The sequence below is a fragment of the Poecile atricapillus genome, chromosome 1 (assembly GCF_030490865.1).
Source record: "Poecile atricapillus isolate bPoeAtr1 chromosome 1, bPoeAtr1.hap1, whole genome shotgun sequence".
Lineage (NCBI taxonomy): Eukaryota > Metazoa > Chordata > Aves > Passeriformes > Paridae > Poecile > Poecile atricapillus.
The window spans coordinates 52,135,422-52,158,469 of NC_081249.1; the positions used below are offsets into that span (position 1 = coordinate 52,135,422).

General features: G+C 35.0%; 1 protein-coding gene across 1 annotated transcript in view; it reads left to right on the plus strand.

Annotated features, from left to right (window-relative positions):
• KLHL1 (kelch like family member 1) overlaps positions 1-23,048 on the plus strand; it is a 180,368-nt gene that overhangs the window by 66,980 nt on the left and 90,340 nt on the right. Inside the window, exon 4 of the mRNA XM_058829544.1 lies at positions 9,291-9,487. Coding sequence (XP_058685527.1) covers positions 9,291-9,487 — 197 coding nt within the window. The remainder of the gene's footprint in view (positions 1-9,290; positions 9,488-23,048) is intronic.

Sequence of the window (23,048 nt, forward strand, 5' to 3'; positions counted from 1 at the left end):
GTGTGTTAATCTGTGATACAGCAGAACTGTAACTTAATAGGAAACAAAATTTCCTCCTTTGCATATCTACTCCTTATGAGCCAGCTGAGGAAATTTGAAGCCAACTCTTAGGTGCAACGGCTGTGCAGAAAGTATGATTCATATTTCAAGCAGCAAGATGATTGATAGCAAAAAAATCTGTGACTGAGATCTTAATGCCCTGGGAGAGATGGATAAGTAATCTTTGATCTTTTAGGAATTCAATATAAGCAGTTATACAGAAGAGTGTTTCTTCACCTCATTTTCTTAGGTAATGCTTCTTTCTTGATCTTAAAACTTGAGTTGTCATTATTTTCGATTGTGCTTCAATAGTTCAGAGAAGACTGAAACTGTAAGATTGATATTCTGTTGTTTTTCTGCTATTGGTGACTGTGGGAGCCCTCCTTTGAAGATACAAAAGAGGTGCAAAGTTACTATAGATTTCCTATATTGGGAAATCTAATTAGCATCGGGATATCTACTTAGAATGCATTCCCGACAGAGATCAGAAGAGTAGGTTGTTGCTTTCATACTGTTAATGAAACTGAGAAAGCAAAACCCATTTAAGCAATAGAAAACTAAAAATCCTTGATTTGTTTATACATATCTGAAAAAATAAAACAGATAATGGATCATAAATGGAGGAGGTTCAAGCCCTGCTGTACAGCTTTTAATTAGATTTTATTTGGGAGATTCTTTAATTAAAGTACTGTCAAGTGCCTTTGTCAGAATTATAGCTAATAACACAGGGCAGACAGCAGGGATGCAGCAAGTAGGAACATGCCTTTGAGAACAAGGACCCTTAGGTTTTTGCAGCACAGAAGCTATATTAATTAAATATCCTAAGGAGGTTTCTTTCTTGGTTTTGGTTTGGGGACTTCTTTTTTTTTTACTTGCTGAAAGTCAGTTGTCTGTATGAACAAACATTGGGGACAGCTCTTAGCAAACTTTTGGGTTGTGCCAATTAATAGTCTCAGAGTCCAGGGGTTATCACAGCCACTGGATTATGTTTCAACCTGATGCTTGAATGTGACTGACATTGCTTGGAGGATGACAGCTTTTGGAATAAAACTGAGGCCATTTCATTCCCGTTAGCCTCAGTGCTAGAGGGAAGACCCAGACAAGCTTAATTCAATGGATACAACATAAGGTATTTTATTAAAAGCTTGTGCTCAGACAAATAATGCCTGGATTTTAGGTACTGGTGGCATTTTTACAGTGTTTCTGTAAACAGTGCTCCTCCTCTTTAGTATATATTGATCACAATGAGAAGTGTAGCTAGCCTGTCCTTATCTCTACCTTTGTGACATGTGGAATTTGTTCAAGAGTTATTTGTTCTGTAGTATCATGTTAGAGATCCCTGTGAATGTGGACCATGTCTAAGTAGCACTTTTTGAAGGAGACTATTACCTGCTGCTACCCCACTACATTTTCTCTGCCATGTATTTGATGGTTGACATTGCGCTTGCAGAGAATAGGCCCTTAAATTTCCATTCATTTCAGATGGGAGATCATTTGTTCCAGGAACTCTGGGATGAGTGATAAAAGGAAAAATTAAGGTAAGTGAATTGATCTGAAAGACTTTGTCAGCTGTTGTGTAATGGAGAGTACAGAAAAATGGTCATATATCATACTAGGTGCTCACAGACCCTGAGGACCTTGTCTCCATCCGGAGAAGATGTTTTCCATTCCTGCCACTGAAACACAAAGTCCTTGCTCATTCCTGGAGCTCTACACTCCAATGAATTATTATTTCTTCTTTTACCCTGGATACTTCATTAAGGGACAGAATTGGCAATTATGAATTAGGAACCAGCTGTTGTCTCATTATTTTGGCAAAGTATATGAGAATTGTTTAGAAAAGAGCACTGAACTGGATATCCATAAATTTTGAGTATTCAGAATGATCTAGAATATTATGGAGAGATAGATAGTGACTGCTTCCTTGTACTGTGATGCAATCTGCTATTCTGGAGAAGTCAATAAAAATAAATTCAGATAGACACAGGGAAACAGTGATTATGGAGGGGAAGAACAGATAACTGGGTGCGCTGCAGGGTGCATTTTTAAAGCTGTCCCTTGTTAGGCACAAAGTTCTTCATCTCCAAAGAGAGATGAAAGCAAGTACTAAAGATTAATACAGGACATGGCTGGAAAGTGAGTGTTCCTTTGAATCCCTCTGTGTTGCCATCTGGCCTGCCTGCCTGTTACTTAAATGGCATCAGTGAAGTGATCAGACAGGCTGCTGTAGGATGGTCTGCCTCTTTAATGTGTTTCTTTCTGGAGCTCCTACATTGCAGATGTGTACTGATATCCACTCTCTTGAGCTCAGCTGCCTAGCTGTGTATCTCCAGCTCCAAAGCAAAAGCAAAATAATCATGAAAATTGCAATGGTAGTTTGTGAAAGAGGTCCTCACCTTTCAGGTGTTTACTCCTGTTCCTGCATTGTAAAACACCTTCACTGCCTTTCTGCTCTGTGCCCACCTGACAGCATCTGTGATGAAGTGTACCCTCAGAAAAGGATGTGACTGGAGTGCTCACTTCTCCCAGCAGTGCAATCCAGCCCAAAGCAAAGTATATTTCATTAGGCTGTAAGGTAGACTCATAAGCAAAATATCTTTTCTTGGCAATTGATGCCTCCATTTTTGTAACTTTTTGTTGTCTAAGCATGGATTTGAACTGCTCTGTGCTACCGTAGCACAAGCTGCCAAATCATTTCCTGAGAAGTTAAGAAGCTTATTCTGGCAGAGGTGAGTGCTCCTGCTTCTGAGCTCACTTCAGATTTGGAGAATAAAATACTGTTCCTTCAAATTCCTAGAAGCTGAGCTCTCTTGTCCTTGAGACATTTCTTTTCCTGGTTTGTTTATTTATTTTTTTATTTTTAATTTCTTTTTACCACCAGAGGCCAAAGCTTAACTGTGTTCAGTGTAATAGAAAGGTTGTATCTCTCCAAGATGTATTCAATATTTGGTGCAAGTCTTGTGGAATGAAGCTTCCCCCCCTTCTCAAAGATAAAGTTTGCTTTTGTTTACAAATGTAAATTCCTGGAGTGGCTTTTGATGTGTGCAGCATGATGAGCAGAACACAGTCTGGAAGCAAACACAAGTACTGAAGTCCATTGACTTAAACAGTTCAGGGAAATTAAGGCCTTATAGATGAAATGAGCTTTCTGGAATAATTCTTATCATCTCCCAAACTATTTTGTGAATGAGTGCAAGATTTTTGCTGTTTTATTTATTTAATCAGTAAGTGCTGTTTATATTTGTGTATTTTTGAGGTAAATTTTATCTTGGCTATATTTTTTTGTTTTAATCTCTGAGTTTTTATTCCTCTATTTATGTACATAATTAAGCTTAAAATTTCCAAATTCAATTATCTGAATTATTGGTAAAAAAAATAACTAACATAATGGTCATCTATGCAAGTAAAAACCATTAATATTTAGCATATAATCCCAGGAATGATCATACTTTGACAATTTCTCTGTAACTAATGTAAAAACATATCTCAGAGTGCTAAAATATCTTCACAGTTGATAAAAAGGTTTTATGAAGATGAGGCTCACAGCTAAAATTATTTGCTGCTTTTAGTTCTGTTATTTGTATGCATATCTTATAGGTGACTAAATTCAAGTATATAAAATGAGCTAAGGCATGTGAATAGCATAAGGAGAAAAAATTTAATGTCCCTCTCTAAAAAGCTGATGTATATGAGTCAGTAGACAAATTTTCTTTAAAACCTGACATTTCACTTATATAACAGAGGTGTTTTGGTTTGTAGTTTTGAGAGGGATTTTTTAGAACAGGAGATGAAAAGGTAACACATTGTGGATTATTTTGGTTAATATAGTTTTCTGATCTTTAGCCAGACATTTGCAAGAAGTTTCCTGCTCAGGGGGATTTAATTTGTTAATAGCATTTCCTTATCATTCTGCAATGTTGTAATTTTCCATGCTATTTAAATAAAGGGGACTGGCAGTACTGATGAAGGATCACATGATTAGGCCAGTTTAGTCCACTTACTCAAAGATATATCATTGGAGTGTAAATAATTATGCAGTATTTTAAAAGTGATTCTAGTTAATTTCTAAGAATTCTCATATTACTGTGATGGTGGCTTTTTCATTTTTTACAAGCTGCATATTTATGTCTCTGGAGTAATTTATGAAATTATTTTATGCATAATAATATTTAAATGAAGGGAGTCTACAAGAGAGGTGGAGTGAGAATATATACAAGAGCACATACAGACTGAATAAAGGCTTCAAACTGAAGTACAGTAGATTTAGATTGGATAATAGGAAGAAATTCTTTACTGCGAGGGTGTTGTGGTACTGCAGTAGGCTGCCCAGAGAAGCTGGAGATGCCTCACCCTGGAAGTGTTCAAGGCCAGCCTGGATGGAGGAAACTTGGTCTAGTGGGATGTGTCCCTGCCCATGGCAGGAGGGCTGGAATGATGATCTTTACAGTCCCTTCCAACTGAAACCATTCTATGGTTCTAAATAAACACAGTTAGCCACAGAATGCCTTCTTCCTCAAGTACAACTGTTGCATGGGGTGTGCAGCAAATAATTAATAGAAAATAAAACACAGTTTGATCAGAAGAAACCTCTGCTAAGTATGTGTCCTGTTTTCTTTTCTGAAAACATCTTCACCTTTATAATAAGTATGGAATACAATACAACATAGAATTTATCTTTTAAGGCATAGGTCAAACTGGAGACTAAAGATGTTCTGCTACACAGAAGATACTTTTTATAGCATTCTTCATTGACTGGTGTTCATGGGTAGACATAAGAGGTGATTTTACACACGTCACTGCCAGGAATTGACCATAACAGAGAGAATTGATCGTCAGAATTGAACCCAAAGAGTGTTTCATCACCTGAAACCTGATGGCTCTAATGATTCCATTGCTGTGTTTGGGAGCAGATGAGCTGAATTAATATCAACAAATATGAATATCAGTAGTGTCTTGGTTAGTCAAATGAAGCTGCTCCTTTTGTAGCTGAAATCAGGAAATAGCCATTCAGGGAATGATTCATCTCATTCTGCAGTTCATGACTGAAACAGAGCAGGTGAAAACTGCTCTGAGACCTTGTATTTCTCTCCATGGACTGTAAAAGGAGATCTTGGTTGATTAGGTCAGGTGGTTATCTCAAAGTACCTGAGATTTGGAATGATTAACACAAGCAATGGCAAAAAGATTTATTATAGCAGTGTGAGGCATAGCACCTTTTTGATAAGCTTTTTCAATTCTTCAATGGAATTAGATGCTGTTTCAAGAAAGCAATTTCTTATTGTAGTCAATCTGCTATGCATAAGATGAATAAATATTATCTTGATACCATTTACTGCCTTTAAAAAAAAAAAAAAATTAGACCTCCTAAAGCTGATTAGTCTGTAGAAATAATTCCATTCAGCAACATTTCAAAACTGCAACACAAATGATCAAGACACATGAAATAGAAAGATTAAGAAGATAAATACCTGATTACAAGGAATTAGTTTCAGCCTTTGTTTCTAATTCCTTGACACTTTCCATGATTTTCCTTGTAAACACAGTGCTCTTAGGAATGTTGAGGAGTCTTGCTATGAATGGGTAAGTATGTAATTACAAAAGAGAAAAAAAAAAACTACTGTAAAAAAAAAAAACCTATTGTAAAATGATATTATGATGTGCTACACATTTAAGTTAAAATTCATGGCTTATTCAAACAGCAAATAACCTGTACCTACTGAGTTGTCCCACCACAGGTCCCATCTGTTGGTCAATAGCTGTGGGGGGCTATTCAGGTGATGCACACTGACGTTATTAGCATCATACAAAGGTGGGCAAAGGCACAGTGATCCCCTGTAAACAAAAGTAGTTCTAGAGTATAGTCAATAGTGTAGAAGAGAAAATAAAAGGAAAAAACAAAAAAAACCAAAACCAAACCAACAAACAAAAAAACCCCAAAACAAACAACAACAAAACAACCCCCCCCCCCAAAAAAAAACAAACACTCACAGCAAAGAAACCCAGATAAGAAAAACCAACCCCCATCCCAAAAAAACAAAACAAATCCACAAACCAACCCCAAGTCAAAACTGTCTGTGAACTTGGGAAAAGGCTTAGCAGCAGAAGACCAGAGAATTCTTATATTATCTCTTCTTCACTTTTTCATAATGAAGTAATAAAATTTATGTAGTTGTTATGAGAATGCATTCTAAAGACAGGCATTGTAATTTCTGCATAAGCAATGCACATAAAAATTTCACAAATACAGCTATAATTTAGAATAACAATTAGAATACATTAAAGTTCTTTTGATTGTTTTTTCTTCATATTTTTTCATCTTAATTAATGTAATACAAAAGAAGATTTTTAGCTCTGGTTAATTTGTTTTTCTCAGACTAAGGCATTTGTGCAAACTTCTTATTGCATAAAAATGTGAGGGGGAGGTGAATTGAAGAAGCAGTAATATTAATGCCCCTTGAATAGCCCATTAAACATTTTTAAATAGATGCTTGAATCTTCTAATTGCCAATATAAAACTGGCTGAAGATTTCATATGTTATATGCAGAGCCCCTTAACTGCTTTCTTTTTTCAAACTCTGACCATGCTAAACACTTGATATCCTAGAGGAATTTGCATAAAAATGTCATAGCACACTTCTGAAAAAGGGAATACAGCCCTTGTGAACAAATTTATGAAGGTGTTTTGATGTTTAAAAAGGAAGATAAGGAAGATTTGCAAAACGTTTAGATGGATTAAAAACCTATTGTTTAAGCTAAAAGAATGAAGAACAATAAACTCTTTAGCTCATACTGAGTGTACTTTTCTAGCTTTTATCATAGATATATTAAGTAGTAAATTAGTATATCTCAATTTAGTTTAAAATAAATCAAGCTACAATATATTCATATACCCAGATATCCCAGAAGCCATTGTATGTTTACTTCCTCTATTAAAATGTAAAGCAGAAATGTGTTCACATTCTTCTATAAAAATGTGAAGCATCTTCTTCAAAATGTCCATGTTAGTTACATAAAGAAATAGATGATTCATAAAACAGATAATATTCTTTATTGATTTAAACCTAGTTTAATCCTACTATTTCCCAACTAATACTGTTCCAGGACTAGTGTACCTTAAAGTGAGCAAATATCTCATTTTTAAGTGAAAAATATCTCAATGTGAAAACAAATAGATCAATGTAGTTTCAACTGATTCCTTTGTGTTCTTCTCCCAAGGGTAGCTACCTTTAGAGAGAAAAAGGCCAAACCATGAGACTGATATCTTTCCTGATAAAGTTAGAATACTGAAAGTATCCTATTTCTATACTTACATCACTTTACAAATGCTACCTGGATCAAGTTTTGTAGGGCCAGAGACTTTTTTTGAGGTCATTGTTCAAAAACAAATAGCATGTAAGAAGTGGAGGTTTATAATTCATGTTTGTTTTTGTTTTTGTTTTTGTTTTTGTTTTTTTTTGGGGGGGTGGGGTGTTTGGGATTTTTGGGGCTTTTTTTTTGGGTGGGGGCGAGTGGGGTTTGTTTCCATTTCTCAGTTCATCTAATTTTCAAAGGTGTTTTCCACATTTTTAATATTTTTAACTTCTGGTACCAGGATGATCAATTTTAACCTGACCACTATCTTTTGGATGCTTCCACTTTACACAGTGGAACTGTCTTATCAGAGAATAGACTGTGTGTTGAACTAGCCATTACCTGCAGGTGTGCAGTGAATGTGGGAGTGTCATTGATGAATATATGGGTCAGCCAAGACTCTGCTGCTGAGTGTGCCTTCTGCTCACACTGCATAAAGATGTGGTGTATGAAAATTGTGAGAAAAGGTTAGATAACAAAGAAAAATTTATGTGACATTAAAAAAAGAATAAAAATAAGTAGAGGGAACCCCCTGAAATTAGGCTGCGCACTTGATCGGATGCTCTGACCTTTGCGAAAGGATGTATTATAACCAAATCTAGGAAAGTATGACTTCACAGTTTCCATCTTGCATTAAAACTCCAGATATAGTGAAAGGAGAAAAGATCAGATGTGCCATGTTAACGTTACAGTATTTTGAGTTTGGTATTGCAATATAAACCATATTGTCTTTTCAATGGCATGCTGTTGCAAAATTGAGGATTTTAGGACTCCTTAGTGCTATGCAATAGAATTATTAAGATTTTTAGATTCTTTTATTTTTATGTGACAACAAATACAAAGCTTGTGTGGGAAAAAAGAGTGAGTTTATCTAGGTGTTGAACTATAATACTTTTAAGAGAAAGATCAATATATGCTTAAGCCTCTTATAGGTGGAAATAATTTTTCCAAGCACAGCACAATAAAATCAGAAGTATTTTTGACAATTTGTATTAAATTTGTACATCTTATTTTCCTATTCTTTTTCTTTTCCAGTTCTCCAAAACATTCTTGTAATTTTTAGTTTGTAGTTTTTTAAGTTTTTAATGCAAGAGATTTATAAGATTCTAATGTAAAAATAAAATTTAATATTATGGTTGGGAGGAGCATAATAACACAAATTAAATATTCCAGACTAAAGTAAATTAATTTTAAAGTTTATTTTATTTTATTTTACCTTTTTAATAAATAAAAGTGTGTCAGTCTGCAAGGTGAAGATAATGACTTGTGAAATTACAGAATTAAGTGCAATATAAGTATTAATGATTGTTTTCCCTAATATAAATTATTTTAGAGGAACTATGTGTTATGAGAAGCCTGCCATATGTTACTCAGATAACATTAATCCCAAAGTCACATTACAAATGAGCACCCTGTTTGAAGACTGTTAAGCCTTGTTTTGAAGATGTATGTATTGGTTTATTCATACTATACTAGGCAGTTATTTCATTCTTTTCAGGGAAGTAAAATGCTGTGAGGTTTGCTCTGTGCCACTGAAGATAACACAGGTTTTATCACAAATTTCAAAGGGAAAAAGAAAAGAAACCCAACAAAAAACCATCCACAGCCTGGTTGATATCAAGATATTCCAAGTCTTCTCTTCCATTTCACACAGTACAGTCTCTCTTTTTATGCCTGTTATATAGTTGAATTAATAGTACTTTAAAAAAAAATATTTCTAATACTGTAATTTCCAGGTCACTGGGGTGTTCAGTCAGGGAGATTAATCCTTCTTTTTTTCACCTTATTTGAAGAGTTATTTATATAGAGCTACAATTATTTATAAAAACATCTTTTGATGTTGTTTAGTTTGTAAATACTAAGTAAACAAGTTTGCATTTGTTATCAATACTTTTTTTTAGGCTGCCTGGAATTAAAAGAAGACACCATTGAAAACCTCCTAGCAGCTGCCTGCCTCCTCCAGCTCCCCCAAGTAGTTGAGGTTTGCTGCCATTTTCTAATGAAGCTTTTGCACCCATCCAACTGTTTGGGAATACGAGCATTTGCTGATGCACAAGGGTGCACAGAGCTTATGAAGGTGGCTCACAACTACACCATGGTAAGGCAGTTTTGGAATATCTAAATTATAATCTTGTGAATCCTATATATCCTCTATAATTAAAAAAAACTTGTTACTTGTTAGGTTTTGGGTTGGAATTATTCTGTATTATATTCTGTATTTCTATGGAGCTTTATTTCATTAATGGTCCTTTTGAAACCATCAAACTGGTGATCTCTATGAATTTCAGTGAAGTTGCAACAACTGGCCTTCTGTGATGGATACACTGCTGATTCAGAGCTGTATATAAGTTGTTACGATGCATAGGTGATAATAGTAAAGTGTATATAAATCATTAGAATACTTTTTAATCGCTTTAGCTTTAGGGAAGCTTTGTAATTGTTCTTCATGGGAACACATGAAGGGCAGTTTTCTTGGGTAGTGGGTTTGGGTTTTTTGGTCAAGAATTTTAGTCACCCTTTTAGTCATCTGTGAAGTAGATTAAGACAGGAAGTTCTAGAAATAAGGAATTTTGTCTGGTAATATTTAATATTTTTCTAGTTTCATGTGAGAGAACAGGTATGGAATTAATGTCAAAATTTAACCAGAATCAATGGAACAAAAATATGCTGCTTACTCAGAAATTAAATCATATTGGTAGCCATTTGGTTTTCATAGTTTGACAAAATTAAAAACATCTGACTCATGAAATTAAACTTACATAAAGAGTAATTATATATCGTTTATGTAGAATAATGGTCCCTTTAGGTCTCTCCTGGAATTAATACTGAAGTAATAGAACACATTTCAATGAATCTCATTCTCTTGTTCAGCATTTAAGTCCTTATTTTATTTATTCTTTTCTGTAGCTAGTAACACATTACAATTTACAGGTTTAACAGCATTTTTTACCACTACAGTTGAGGTAGTTATACCCATGTTACACTTCCGGAGCAAGTTCTGTGATTTCTCTATATTACAGGTCCAATCTAGTCAGTTAAACCTTCTTCTGTCAATGGAGAGAAATAAGCTGTCAGAGCAGCATTCTTGTGATCTTCTTTCAAATGAAATTGTATTAGGACTGAATAGATGTGTTTTGATAAAATCCAACCTTTTTATCAATATAGTTATTAGATTTATATATTACTTTTATATTTTCAGTTTGTTTTACTGCATGAACATGAAAAAATAGAGGAAAAAATTGATTTCAAAAGTTTTTAAACTGCTTATGATTCTTTAAAAGAACTTACTGAAATATTTTTGAGTGAATGAAATTATTTATTATAGTACATTTGAAGACCTGTGACTAACACATATCTAATGTATCACGAAGTTCACAAAGATCTGTGCCATGTCTCAGATACTGGGTATATAATTTATTATTCTTTTAATACTGAGATCTAAAATCTCAGTTATGGGTTATGGGGAAATCACCAAAAAAAGATGGCAGATCATAGAGGAAGTCAGTTGTAATTAATAAGCAAGCTCTGATTTATCCTCAAGGGCAAGTACTTGCGAGTAGGCACAAGTCATGCTTTCGCTTTGCAAGAAAACAGATAATCACCATGAAATGACAATATTTTTTTCTGACCCAGTGTAAACATAACCCTGAAAGATAAGCTTCACAGTGTGTGACATTTTCGTAAGCATTGTGTTACCTTGTTTAAGCGTGAGTCAGCTCGTGCCTGTTTGACTTACTGTTTTGTGTTAATGTGTGTGTAAGACCAGTTGTGAGTGCGGAAGGAGTTCCTTATTGCCTCTCTTCATTACAGCACTTTCAGTCAAAGAGAACCTACATAAGAGAAAAATTATTAGTTCTTCTGCATGGATACATAACCAGGAAAAACTTACACAGTTCTAGATACCCTGAGGAGTGTGATAGAGGAACACCAGAGACTTGGGAATGTGAAGAAAGGGGAGGAAAGTGAGGAGCACAGGCAAGGAGCAGATGCAGTCTCTGAGGTGACAGAAAGCATTTTTTCCTTCAGGCTCCAGGACAGTAGTATGGACTGTGATGAGGGAAAACATAAAGTAGGGCAAGAGGGAGTTTGTTAACAAACTCCTCCAGTCTTATGCAGAGGATTTGAGGGGAATCACTGGCTAAAAAAAGGATAGGAAATTCACTGTTTCCTTAAAAAATAGTGCTCTTGCTTTCCAGAGAGCTACAAGGCCCTTTCTCTAAAGCTTTTCAGGGAGCTTTTTTCAGAGTTCAAATGGGTGCATCTCAAATTCTAGCTCTGTGAATCTTCTTCCACAGTGTTATTGCAAAAGCTTGTTGTGAATAGGAAGTAGTAGTACTCCCTTAACTCTGAAATGTCATGCAGTTGTTTGCTTGAGATAAAAATCCCCAAAGAAACAATAGTTCTATACTGGATTAGGAATGAGGAGCATGACAAAGTTTTTCAAATAATCTTGTAAAAATATAATTGTAGGTGTGGCTTATGTGGTCGATTGTGTGATAATTTTGAGAAACGACTCAAGTTAAATCTCATCTTGGAATAATTTTGCTTCTTAGCTAATTACATAGTTGAAATTAAATATTCATTGCTTCATTTGAAAAAGCCAAGTAATAAAACAATAGCTCTTTGCCTACATTATACCTGGCAAATATTATACAGCTTTTCTCCATCAATTACTTTTAAGTAGAAAGTAATTCACAGTTGTCTTCACAATAGCATTTTAATGAAAATCAATATATTTTCTTGAAATATTTTGCTTCATTTAGTCTCCATAAATGTTTTAATCTTCACTTTTCAAAGAAATCTGCTTGCCTAGTCGCAGACTTGATATAAGTTCTAAATTACAGTTATATAACTCTCTTTTTGCTTTCACATAACATGTTATGAGGGCAAGACATTTAAGCTTGTAAATTTCTTTGTACTGAAGAGGAAAAAGCTCCTAAAGAGCAGACCAATTAATTTAAGAATCCTGTTGACAGGAGATGTATAATTTCAAACACATTTTCTGTCACATTGAATAACTTCTATTTCCCTAACCATGAAATCTGTGGAAACAAGGAATACATATTTTTATCTGCATAGTTCTCACAGGTATGTCCTATCTAATGTGAATAAAGTTTGTTAACTATAAAGTTATATATAACTTTCCATGAGCAGAGGTATAATATCCCTGGTGTTCACTGGGATATTTCGTCTTCAGTGTCAAATATGAAATTATTATTTTGAAATGCAAAATCTAAGTGAGGAAGAGCAAATGTGTTCATAGAAGAGGGGAGAATATGAGGAAATGAAGATAAGAAAAGCAGTGAAGGAAAGCCAGATAATATTTGAAAAATCTTGGAAAACACATTAGCCATATAGCAAAACATGAGATTGGTGGAAGAAAAGAGGAAGGTAGATTTCATAAAAATTTGGTGAACAATGAACATTGGAGATTCTATATGTTCCCTGTACTTTTTAGAAATGGAATTTGGATGGCAACATTTTAAATGAAAGCTTTACAAGGAAGAAGGTAATAAGGGAAAAAAATGTAATTTGTCATCGGGGTTTTTTTTTTAGACACATCAAATGTAATGTAGTTTGTTTTATTTCTGGGGTGCAAAGATGTCCTGCCAGTGTTTTACGGTATGATTTTTATTTTTTAATTATTTTTAATGAATCTGCTAATTTAAATGGCAGCACAAATATCCACGTCTCTTGATTTAAGACTTCTGTACTTCTTAATTGCAATCTGGGTCGTTACTAGCTTGTCAATTTCTGAAAGCTTTCAATCTGCAGAACCATATGTTTGATCAGTTTAAATTCCTAGTTTATTGCCAGAGTTGTTAGATGATAGTAGAGTGAAATGTATGTGTGATGTCTTTTTTAAAAAAAACAACATCAAAGCAGCAAAACGGAACATATTAATAAGCTAATGATTTCTTCTAGCAAGAATTTTTAGACAGTTCTTTATTCTTCTAGTTATAAGCGGCTTCATATGTAGGGAAGCTAACCTCTGAAGTCCACAATTTATCAGCTTGTCATACTTGTCAGAAATTTAAGTTATACTGTATGGACTTACATGTCTCTTTAGAAAACAGAGTAAAGTGTAATTTGAAATTGTGATGGCCATCTCGTTGGGATGGATTTATTTTTAGAGTAGAAGATGTTTTCAAATAATTTGAACCATTGTGTGTTTATTGGTGAAGGTTTGTAATAGACTGTACTAGATTAATGGACTCTGTGGCTTTAATGTACCATTAGCCCTTCTTACAACAACTACTTTGCTACACTGATAAATACTGAAAGAGGAAATGTAACTCATATTTTTCCTAAGAAAGATAATTATGGTTTGGTTTTAAAGCCTGGCAAATTATTAAAAAATAAAATGTTCATACTTGGTATAGTTTTGAATACAAATGTAATTTGCTTTCTCTCTCCCAGTAAAGGCCATGGTTCAGCTTGTGTTATAATGTATAGATAATGTTTGGAAATTGAGAGTGTTACCTTCCAAGACATAGTACAAGATTCTTCATCTCATTATTGTGCCATTTGACTTAAACTTGATTGCTCCAAACAGAAAATTGAAATACCTCATAGATATGGCTATTTGATCTGTCAGTGCTTCACCTGTCAGGAAACTTCGCTTAAGCCTCCATGATCATTTTGCATCTTGAAACTGCAGTTTGAGAGTTGAAATGATAGAGCTTGTTCCCTATTTTTATTTCACCATATTTCAAAATGAATTGCTAAATATAAACTTGTAAAATCTTCAAATTACTTTGATGCATTGAGCAGAAGAATGGCTATAAGTAAAAATTCCTTGACCAGAAGAACATAAATGAATAAAGTGATTGATGTGTCTGTAACCCAGTCCTAATGCTAGCAATATAAAGGACCCTAAAATATGTTACAGTTCCAAGCCTAGGAGATGCTGAATGTTTGCAAGTGCCTTTGAATGAAGTTGTAAGAGGTGTTCAGCTTCTCAGAGATGCAGTTCTGTGCTTTGCACTGCAAGGGTCATTAGTCCCAGTACAACAAAACATTTTTCAAACTTAATTATGAGCGTGCAAGTAATCTCAGTGACAGGAACTGATTCTATATGGACTCTAATTTACTGAGAATTCTGATTGTACTGCAGATGGAGAAGCCGTTTCATTTAGTTGAAGTGTATGCCTTATGCAAATCTTTTAATGATCTTTTATGGCGAAGAGCTTCAGTGATCATTTTATTAGTTATGTTCATTATCTAGGTTACGAAAATTTCACAGTTAAAACCTGTTGGCTTGGAGTGGGGGAGGAGTGATATGTAGAACCTTTCCTTTCTATTTGCAACAGTTTATCCTGAAGCATATTGAAATATTGTAATGTTACTCCATATTCAAATTAAGAAAAATATTATTGATATATTGATAGATGGTCATAACAGTCATTAATGATTTGTAGTCGTACATTGAGACTATATTTCAGTGCTGGTATAGCTTTGACTAAAGTCAGATAATAAGCGAGGCAAGAAAACTCTCTAGAATTGTAATTTGATAGCTCTTTAGTGTGATGGTAAGGAGTAGTATTCCTCAATTTAGTAGTGTTCCCACTAAATCACTCCAAACCCTGTACTGCTCACTCACCCCCCCCACCCACCCCCCCTTTTCTCTCCCACTCCCTGCAGCGGGACTGGAGAGGAGAACTGGGGGCACAAAAGGTAAAGATCATAGGTTGAGATAAGAACAATTTATGGGAAAGAGCAATTAGATAAGGAAAGAACAGTAGCAGCAGCAATACTATATGAATGGCAAAGTGTACAAGATGGAAGCAAACGACTCTCATGTTCACCATGGGGAAACCACACAGCAATACTCAACAGCTCCATCTACCGCACTGCCTGACCTGGAAGGGAGCTTTTCCCAAGTCTCTGGAAAATGGTATGAGGTGGTATAGAATAACCTTCACATCCTAGCTACCCACCCTCTTGGCTACTGCAACAATTAACCCTGTCCTGGCTGAACCGAACCCTGTCCCAGCTGATTAACATCATTTATGTACAGGGTCATAAGGTTGTTTTCTACTATTTAATATAGCTGAGCACATGTTGCTTAATAGATACTGATCAGGTAACAACTCTTTTAACTTCAAAATGTACTTTGTTTTGATTACTTTGCCCTCCTTACCACCACATTGGTGACATATGGATAAACAGGTAATGCAATGGATGGAAAGCTGACTGGACAGAGAGGCCCAGAGACCTGTGATTTGTAGTAAAGAGTCCAGTTCATGACCAGTGATGTTCCTCAGGGATAATTTTGGGGTCCAACACTGTCTAGCAGCTTCAGTAATTATTAGCTGATAGGATGGAGTTCTCTCTCTGCAGGTTTGCAAGAACCTGCATTTTGCCATGTTGAACCTCACACCACTGGCCTTAGCTCATCTCTGCAGCCTTTGTGATCCCTCTGTAGAGCTTTTCTACCCTTCAGCATGTGACACTCCTGCCCAACATTTTGTTTCCTGCAAACTTACTCAGGATTCAAGGAGAACTTGATTTGCTCATCCAGATCACCAATAAAGGTATTAAAAAGGCCTGGTCCCAAAAGTGAGAAACATCACAAAGTTCAGCAAAGGGAAATGCAAAGTCCTGAAATCTAGGGACAAATAACCCTCTGCACTGCTACAGGTTGGAGAGCAACTGTCTATGAAACATCTCTGCAGAAAAGGACATTGCCACGTTGAGTGTAAAACAGCAATGTACCCTTTCTGCAAGAGGGCTATCAACATTCTGGGGTGTATCAGTGAGAGTGAGAGAGCTGATGATCCTTCCCTATTTGGCACCCATGAGACCAAATACAAAGTGCTGTGTCTCCTTTTGTATTCCTCAGTACAAGAGAGACATGGATATCACGGAGTTAGTCCAGGGGAGGTCACCATGCTGATTGGATGCTGGAACAGGGTGTGAGGAGAGTCTGAGGAAGCTGGGTCTGATGAACCGGGTGTACTGAGGGAGCCTTACTGCTCTCAGCATCTACACGATTGGGGGGATAGAGACTGTTGTTGGGGGGGCAGATTAATAGGCAACAGACACAAATTAGGATATAGAAAATCCCAGTTGGATACTAAGATTATTTTTATAACATTGGAAGTAGTTAAATACTAGGAAAATAACAATTATTGGATTTTTTTGGGATCTGTTCTTGGAGGTATTCAAGACATGACTGAAAATGTTGCTAAGTAACCTGACCTAGTTAAGACAAGCACTGAGCAGGGACTGTGACTAGATGAGGTCACTTTAAAGCAAAATTATTCTGTAAAGCTATTAAATATATTTCCTGTATATTTTCAGTGGTCTTAGATATGAGCTGTGTATCCAGGGATGACTTGAAGCAAAACTCAGATTTTTTTTTTTTAAAATTTTTTTAAAAAATTTATATTTCAAGCAATGTGCAACAGATGGTTTTCCTGGAGCTAGCATTTAATTGACTTTTATTAGCACTAAGCTATTGGTAGCATGTTAGCAACAAGTTAACGATAACACACTGAAATTTTAAAACATTCTGCAATTTTCTGTTTATTATGCTCATAGTACTAGCTTCAAGTAAAAAGTTAATTACATCTCTGTTTAAAATGCTTCCTAGATCTACATGGAATGCTAATTTTAAAGAAAACAGGTCGTTTATACTAGTCACTTGACTAGTTAAATTCTGATATTTAAAGCTCTTATTTTGATACTCCCTTTAAAGGCTGTTTTTTTAATAATATCCTTCCTCTCTATCATCCCTTGGACAAGTAAAATTAAGTTGAAAATACTCCAAAGACACAAGAATAATTAAAATAAATAATATTTACAAAGATACAGAAATTAAAAAACATTTGGGAACTTACAATGCAGTATCAGTTATGCCTGACTGGGAAGTATCTTTTTGGAGGTTTAGAATTGTCTCTATTTTGCCCCTTTAAAACCATACTAGTGATACACAAAAGTGAGCAATTGTAGCAGTGCAAACACAATCAAGAGTCACAAAATCCTTGGCACTTTAAATTGAACCTCAAAATTTAATCTTTTAGTTCTCTTGATAGGATGACTTTCTTAAAATATTTCAATAGCTTTTTTTTAATGTGAACTATTATTGCTATTATTATGACTCCTACTCCAAATTTTTTTCTTTTTTTTTTTTGAGAAGAAATTGTGCTTTATAGATCACCTTTCACTTTTTCAGTATTTTTAAGATTCTTGTTTAAAAGCAATAATCAGCACTTAGCACAGTGTGCTGCTTTCATTTTAAGTTCTCCTTAGTACAGCTGTGACATAGCACGTTACAGTACCACTCCATCAAGACACAGTTGGAGAAGAGGAAGGTAAGAGTGTTTCAAGAACTAGCATATGGACAGCAAGATAATTAATAGAAAATAGAAAAGACAACTGCTGGTACTAAAATGCTGTGAAATCTACAGGAAAATAGTTAAGGAAATAGTCTATAGTGCTTTAATCACAATTTAATGGCTTCGTAATCATCAGGAACTTCAATTTGGTTGCCTAGATGCTATATTTAAAAGGTTAGTGTGGCAGAATTGTGTATTATTCCTAGAGAGGGCTGCTCTGAAAAGCAGTGCTCTCAGCTGAATAATATTTTTATATTATACACAAGTCTCAACTGTTCCTATAGCTTTAATTTGTTTTTCAAGTTTATTCTAGTTCCAGAAAACTGAATATTCAGCAGCAATGTTAATATCCCATTGAACTAATATCTCCTATGCTTTACATATATAATTGCATACCAAGGGTACTCTGATAGGTCTCTTCTTCTTCATATGGTAATTGTCTGTGAGGTCAGCAGATTTACATCTCAATCTCTCAAGTAAAGAATATATCAATTTATAAATCCTGCTTCATCTGACTGAACTGTAGGCAGCAAGAAACTACTGCTCTTAGAGATAGCTCAGGACAAGCAGACTTAACCTAACAAGTATTGGTGAGTGTCTAAAATCATCATGAATCCGTTTTAGTATGTACAGAGCTGCAAACATCAAACTATAAAAGCACTCCAAAGACAGTGAATCTCGGAGAATTTTCTTGGCATTCATGGAAAACAATGAAAATGAAATACAATATTGTATTTTGTAACAGTAAATTCATAGCTTGGAGTCTGCATACCAGTGTAAAATCAAATACCTGGAATTTTTGAATGTCTTTGGTAAGGTTGAAGGATGTGTCACAGTACAGGGATAAGCATTCTTTCTTTGTTTTCATGAAAGTATTAAAGGGTGGATAAATGAAACCTACATGGGTTCTTAGATTGTGTGTGTGGAAAATTAGTTGATGGCCAAATTCTCTGAAAATGTAGTATGTACTGAATTTCCAGTTCAGGGGTACCAAGAAAGTATGACATGAGCTTTAAGTGCATTTTCTCTCTGATTCTAACTAGAATATGTAGCTGATGGGCAGTGAAAAAGAGCTAACATTGGACAGGGTGATTGAACTAATACTAGTATCAGGAACTCTGGTAGGGAAATAAAAGAAGGAAAGATATAGGAATGAGACATGATTGAAAAGAGAATCTTAGTCTTTGGACTATGGTTGAAATAAACAGAAGAATATATGACCAGTAGAGGTTTTACTCTGTAGAAAAAAAATCACCAAGATTCTTTTCCCTATTCATTGCTCTGTTTTCCAAAATCATCAGTAGCTCATATTGTTAAAATGGCTTGAAAATATTCAGTCTGATCTTATCTGTCAATGATGTGTTCAGTACAATGCAGGACAGACATCTCATTTCTGTGTTGACTAAGAAAGAATTTGCAGTCATAGAAAAATGAAGACAATGAAATCTCAAGGAATGGTGTGTTTTTTGATGCTTCCAGTACTGGGAAGAAAAAAGAGAGATAACGTTTAGCACAACTAAATGTTAGCCCTGGTCTTTCCTTAAGCAGTGTAAGAAACTGAGGCTTTACAGTGTTCTGTCAATGTATAAGAACCCTTCATTACAACCATGACAGATGTTAGAGAATCTTCATATAGAGATACTGAGAAAAAAACATCACCTGCTAGTATTTCTTCTTAACTGGATCCAGGGGAAAAAAAAGACATGTAAGTTGTCACTTAACACCATCAATATTAAAAAAAACCCAAATCATTATTAATAGATGAGACTCGTCTTTCCATTTCATTGGCATGCTACTTCATCCTGAGACTTTTTATATGCCATTTCATAAAATACTTCATTTTATTCGCATTCAGAAAACTTCTTGTGGTACTGAAAACTTTCAGAAAGTTTTTTCAGTTGTGGAAACACCACAACCTTGTCTTAATAAAGACTTGGGTGACTGGATATAATGAGCCGTGCTGACAACACAATGACAATACTCTACTACTCACTCTAACAGAGACAGAGTATGATAAGCCTTGGTACAGGCTGTGGGTCAGCAAGCAAGAGAAGAGCAAAACCTGAAGCTGCCAGAAAGTTAAATCATATCATCATGAACTGATTTTATTTGTGGCTTGTGTGACATCTCAGTAACAGGGATTGGTACCAGGAGGGCAGTAAAAGTGTCATATTGTTATTCAGGCATCCAACACTGAGCTGCAAAAATTACTGCATTTCCCCAGGCCAACTCACATTTGGGGCCAGCTTTGATAGCTGGAACTGTGTGTGGGCTGTACGTGTGGGAGTGTGAAGTTTTTCCTGACACAGCTTACCCGCTGCTTTGGTTCAATTATTAAATTGAACTTTGTAGCATCACACTGTCTGGTGCTCTTTCTCCCTGCTCCCTCCTCCTTGACAACTGTTCATGGTGCATTTTTTACTTGGCACTAAGAAGTAACAGATCATCCTGTATTGCCTAGAAAAAAATCTTACCAGAAATATATTTTTTTTTTCTTTATGGAAACATATAATTTAAAAACTGTTACATTTTTGAAACTCATTTAGACTTAGAGGTTTTAAAGACGTTGTACTACATGATAGCTACAAAAGAACACTATATATGTGTGTGTATATATATATATCTAAACTATTCAAAACCATTTACTTTTATTTAAAAATAATAAAAAGTACACTTAAATCTTTATAGAAAAGCTCGTCAGCCACATTGGATCTGCTTTTTCTTTCAACCTGTTCTGAAAAAGAAACAACAAAAGTATAAAGTACTAATAAAGTGTGATTTTTATATGAGCAACATGTAAAATGCAGTAGACTAGGCTTGGAAATATTAGCTGTATGCAGTGAATTACATAATTTCCTTTTTTGCCTCTCCCTGTCTTTCACAATGTCATTATTTTCTTTCACTTTCCCTGTGTCCTTCTCCTCTCCTTCCTCCCTCTCTTCCTTTCACTGTCTCTCCCTCCTACTTCCACTTTCCCTATGTCCTTTTCCTCTCCCTCCCTCTTTCTCTTCCTCTTCCTGCTTTCCTGCCTTCATGTCCTCCCTGCTTGCTGCTTGTTTTCCTTCCTTCTTTGTGTCCTCCTTCCCCCCTCTTTGATTTCCATGCTTTATTCTCCTTCCATACATGATGGGTTTCACCTCTTGGTCATTTAAAGTAGACACACCCTTAATACTTGTCATTAGTAATTCTGCTATGCACAGAGAATACGTAATGGAAACCTTAGAAATTTAGCTGGAAAGGCTGGAAAGTAAATACTGAGAAATCCGAAAGGATAACTGGAAATTACAAGGTATGTTAGCTTCACTGTTCAGGTATGCTGTTCATTCAATAGTGTATATATATAAAATATATAAATATGTAATTATGTGTATATATATATATAACACATAAGCTGTATTATATATAATTATGGTTGTTAGGTTCAGTGTAATGTAATTATAATTATAAAGGCCTTGATTCTGTGTAAGCACTGCTCAGCAATAGCAAATCATCCCTGTGTCATCAATGTTCCTTTCAGCATAAATGCAAAAATAGTCCCATACTAACTACTCTGAAGAAATAGAGCTCTCTGCTTGCCGAGATCAGTACAACCAAGAAGTTTGTTAGTTTCTGAATGAAATGAGAAACTGGTTGACCTCATCACTTAAAACCCTCATAAAAATGTTTCCCATATTTTCTGAAAATGAAACCAATGCTGATATGGAATGAAAGCACTAATTGTTGTTCCAAGTGTTGAAATTTTCTAGGGAATGGGAAACTTCTATCAATTCAGCATTCCCCTGGGTAGAGAAGACTTTCTTCAATTAACAATTGTAGCTGGTCTTCACTCCCATGAGGATTTGGAATCTGGAGATTCTTATTGTTTTTTTATGATCCGGCTGGTGTTATTACTTTATGATCCCCATTGTATTTAACCCCACTTTTGTGACATCTGGTATACTTGCAGCCTAGAAGCAAAGAGCAACTATTCTATAGAATAAGATGAATGGCTTAAAAATTAAAGGAAAGAAAAGAAGGGAGGAAAGATGGGAAGAACTAAAAAGCCTCTGTTTGAGTGATTCCTTTAAATAACTTCTAAACTTTCAGAATTGCATTTCCAAAAGCCTGGCTGAAAATGACTGCTTCTGAATTACTTCAAAAATTAAAACATGCTTCAAAAAGAGATGAATCAGTTGCTTCTTAGAAGGAAACAGCCTTACTTGATTTTGAGATCGTTATGACATGTAGTACTTTAAAAAGTATTTAGAGTAGCAAAAAATAATATAATTTAAATGGACATAATTTCATTAGAGTTATTAAAGCTAATGCTTGTTTATACCAGCTGGCAAATACATATACTTCTAGAATCATCCTATTAAGATTGTTACAACTCTTTTTAAGGGTATTGCATATTCCTTCATGACTGTCCTTATATTGTTTCTTTGCAACCCTGGAATTATTTGTTCAAAATGGTGCCGTGTTGGCATCATACCTGATGTTAACCTGTTTAGCCAGTGTGTTTTACAGGGTTGAGCACATTGGTATAACCTGAGTGTCCTCCATAAGGGAGACATTGCTGTTGGCAAGTTGTAGAGAACTATGTGGATATTTCTTGGGGCTTTTCTGTGGGATAAAAAAGTTGGAAAATCTATCACTTAACACTGGTGTTGGTAAAAAACAGAACTTACAAGGATATTCTGTTCGACTGAAGTGTCCATAATAATAGATTGACAGTTGACTCAAGGTTAAATATCATTTTCTTCAATAGTTACTCAAAAATACTCAAGCCACTGAAGATCAGACTTAATATCAAGTAGCTGTGTTTCATTCTCCCCTTTGTCATTGTTTTGTAACACTAGAATTTTCAACTTCAGTACAAATCCATTGTTACTAAACCCTCAATTTCTTGTCATAGTCTTGACTGAAAATTTTAGTGCTCAACAGAAAGTGTAAGTCATGGCAGTTGCATATTTAAATTCTTCTTTTCCAAGAGTTCATGTTTGTTGTCAATATTTCTAATTCATTCTTAGAACTCCCCCTGGTGGAGGATATAAAATAAAAACAGACAAATTAAAGACTATGCCTCTAGAGGCTAATTTTACAACTTCCAGTACGAAGAATATTTTGTAGCATTTTATAAATATATCTATTACTTATCTGTATAGCAGCTATATGTATTACTTAACTTGATATTAATTCTCAGAGAATCTCTGAGGTTTTTTGCTTGTCAGTAATATGTGTGTCCTCTACCATGAAAAGGAGAGTTTATTAAAAAAACTCCAAACCCAAACAAAACCCAGTTCTAATAAATTTAACAGTCAAAAGTCTGTCAAATAT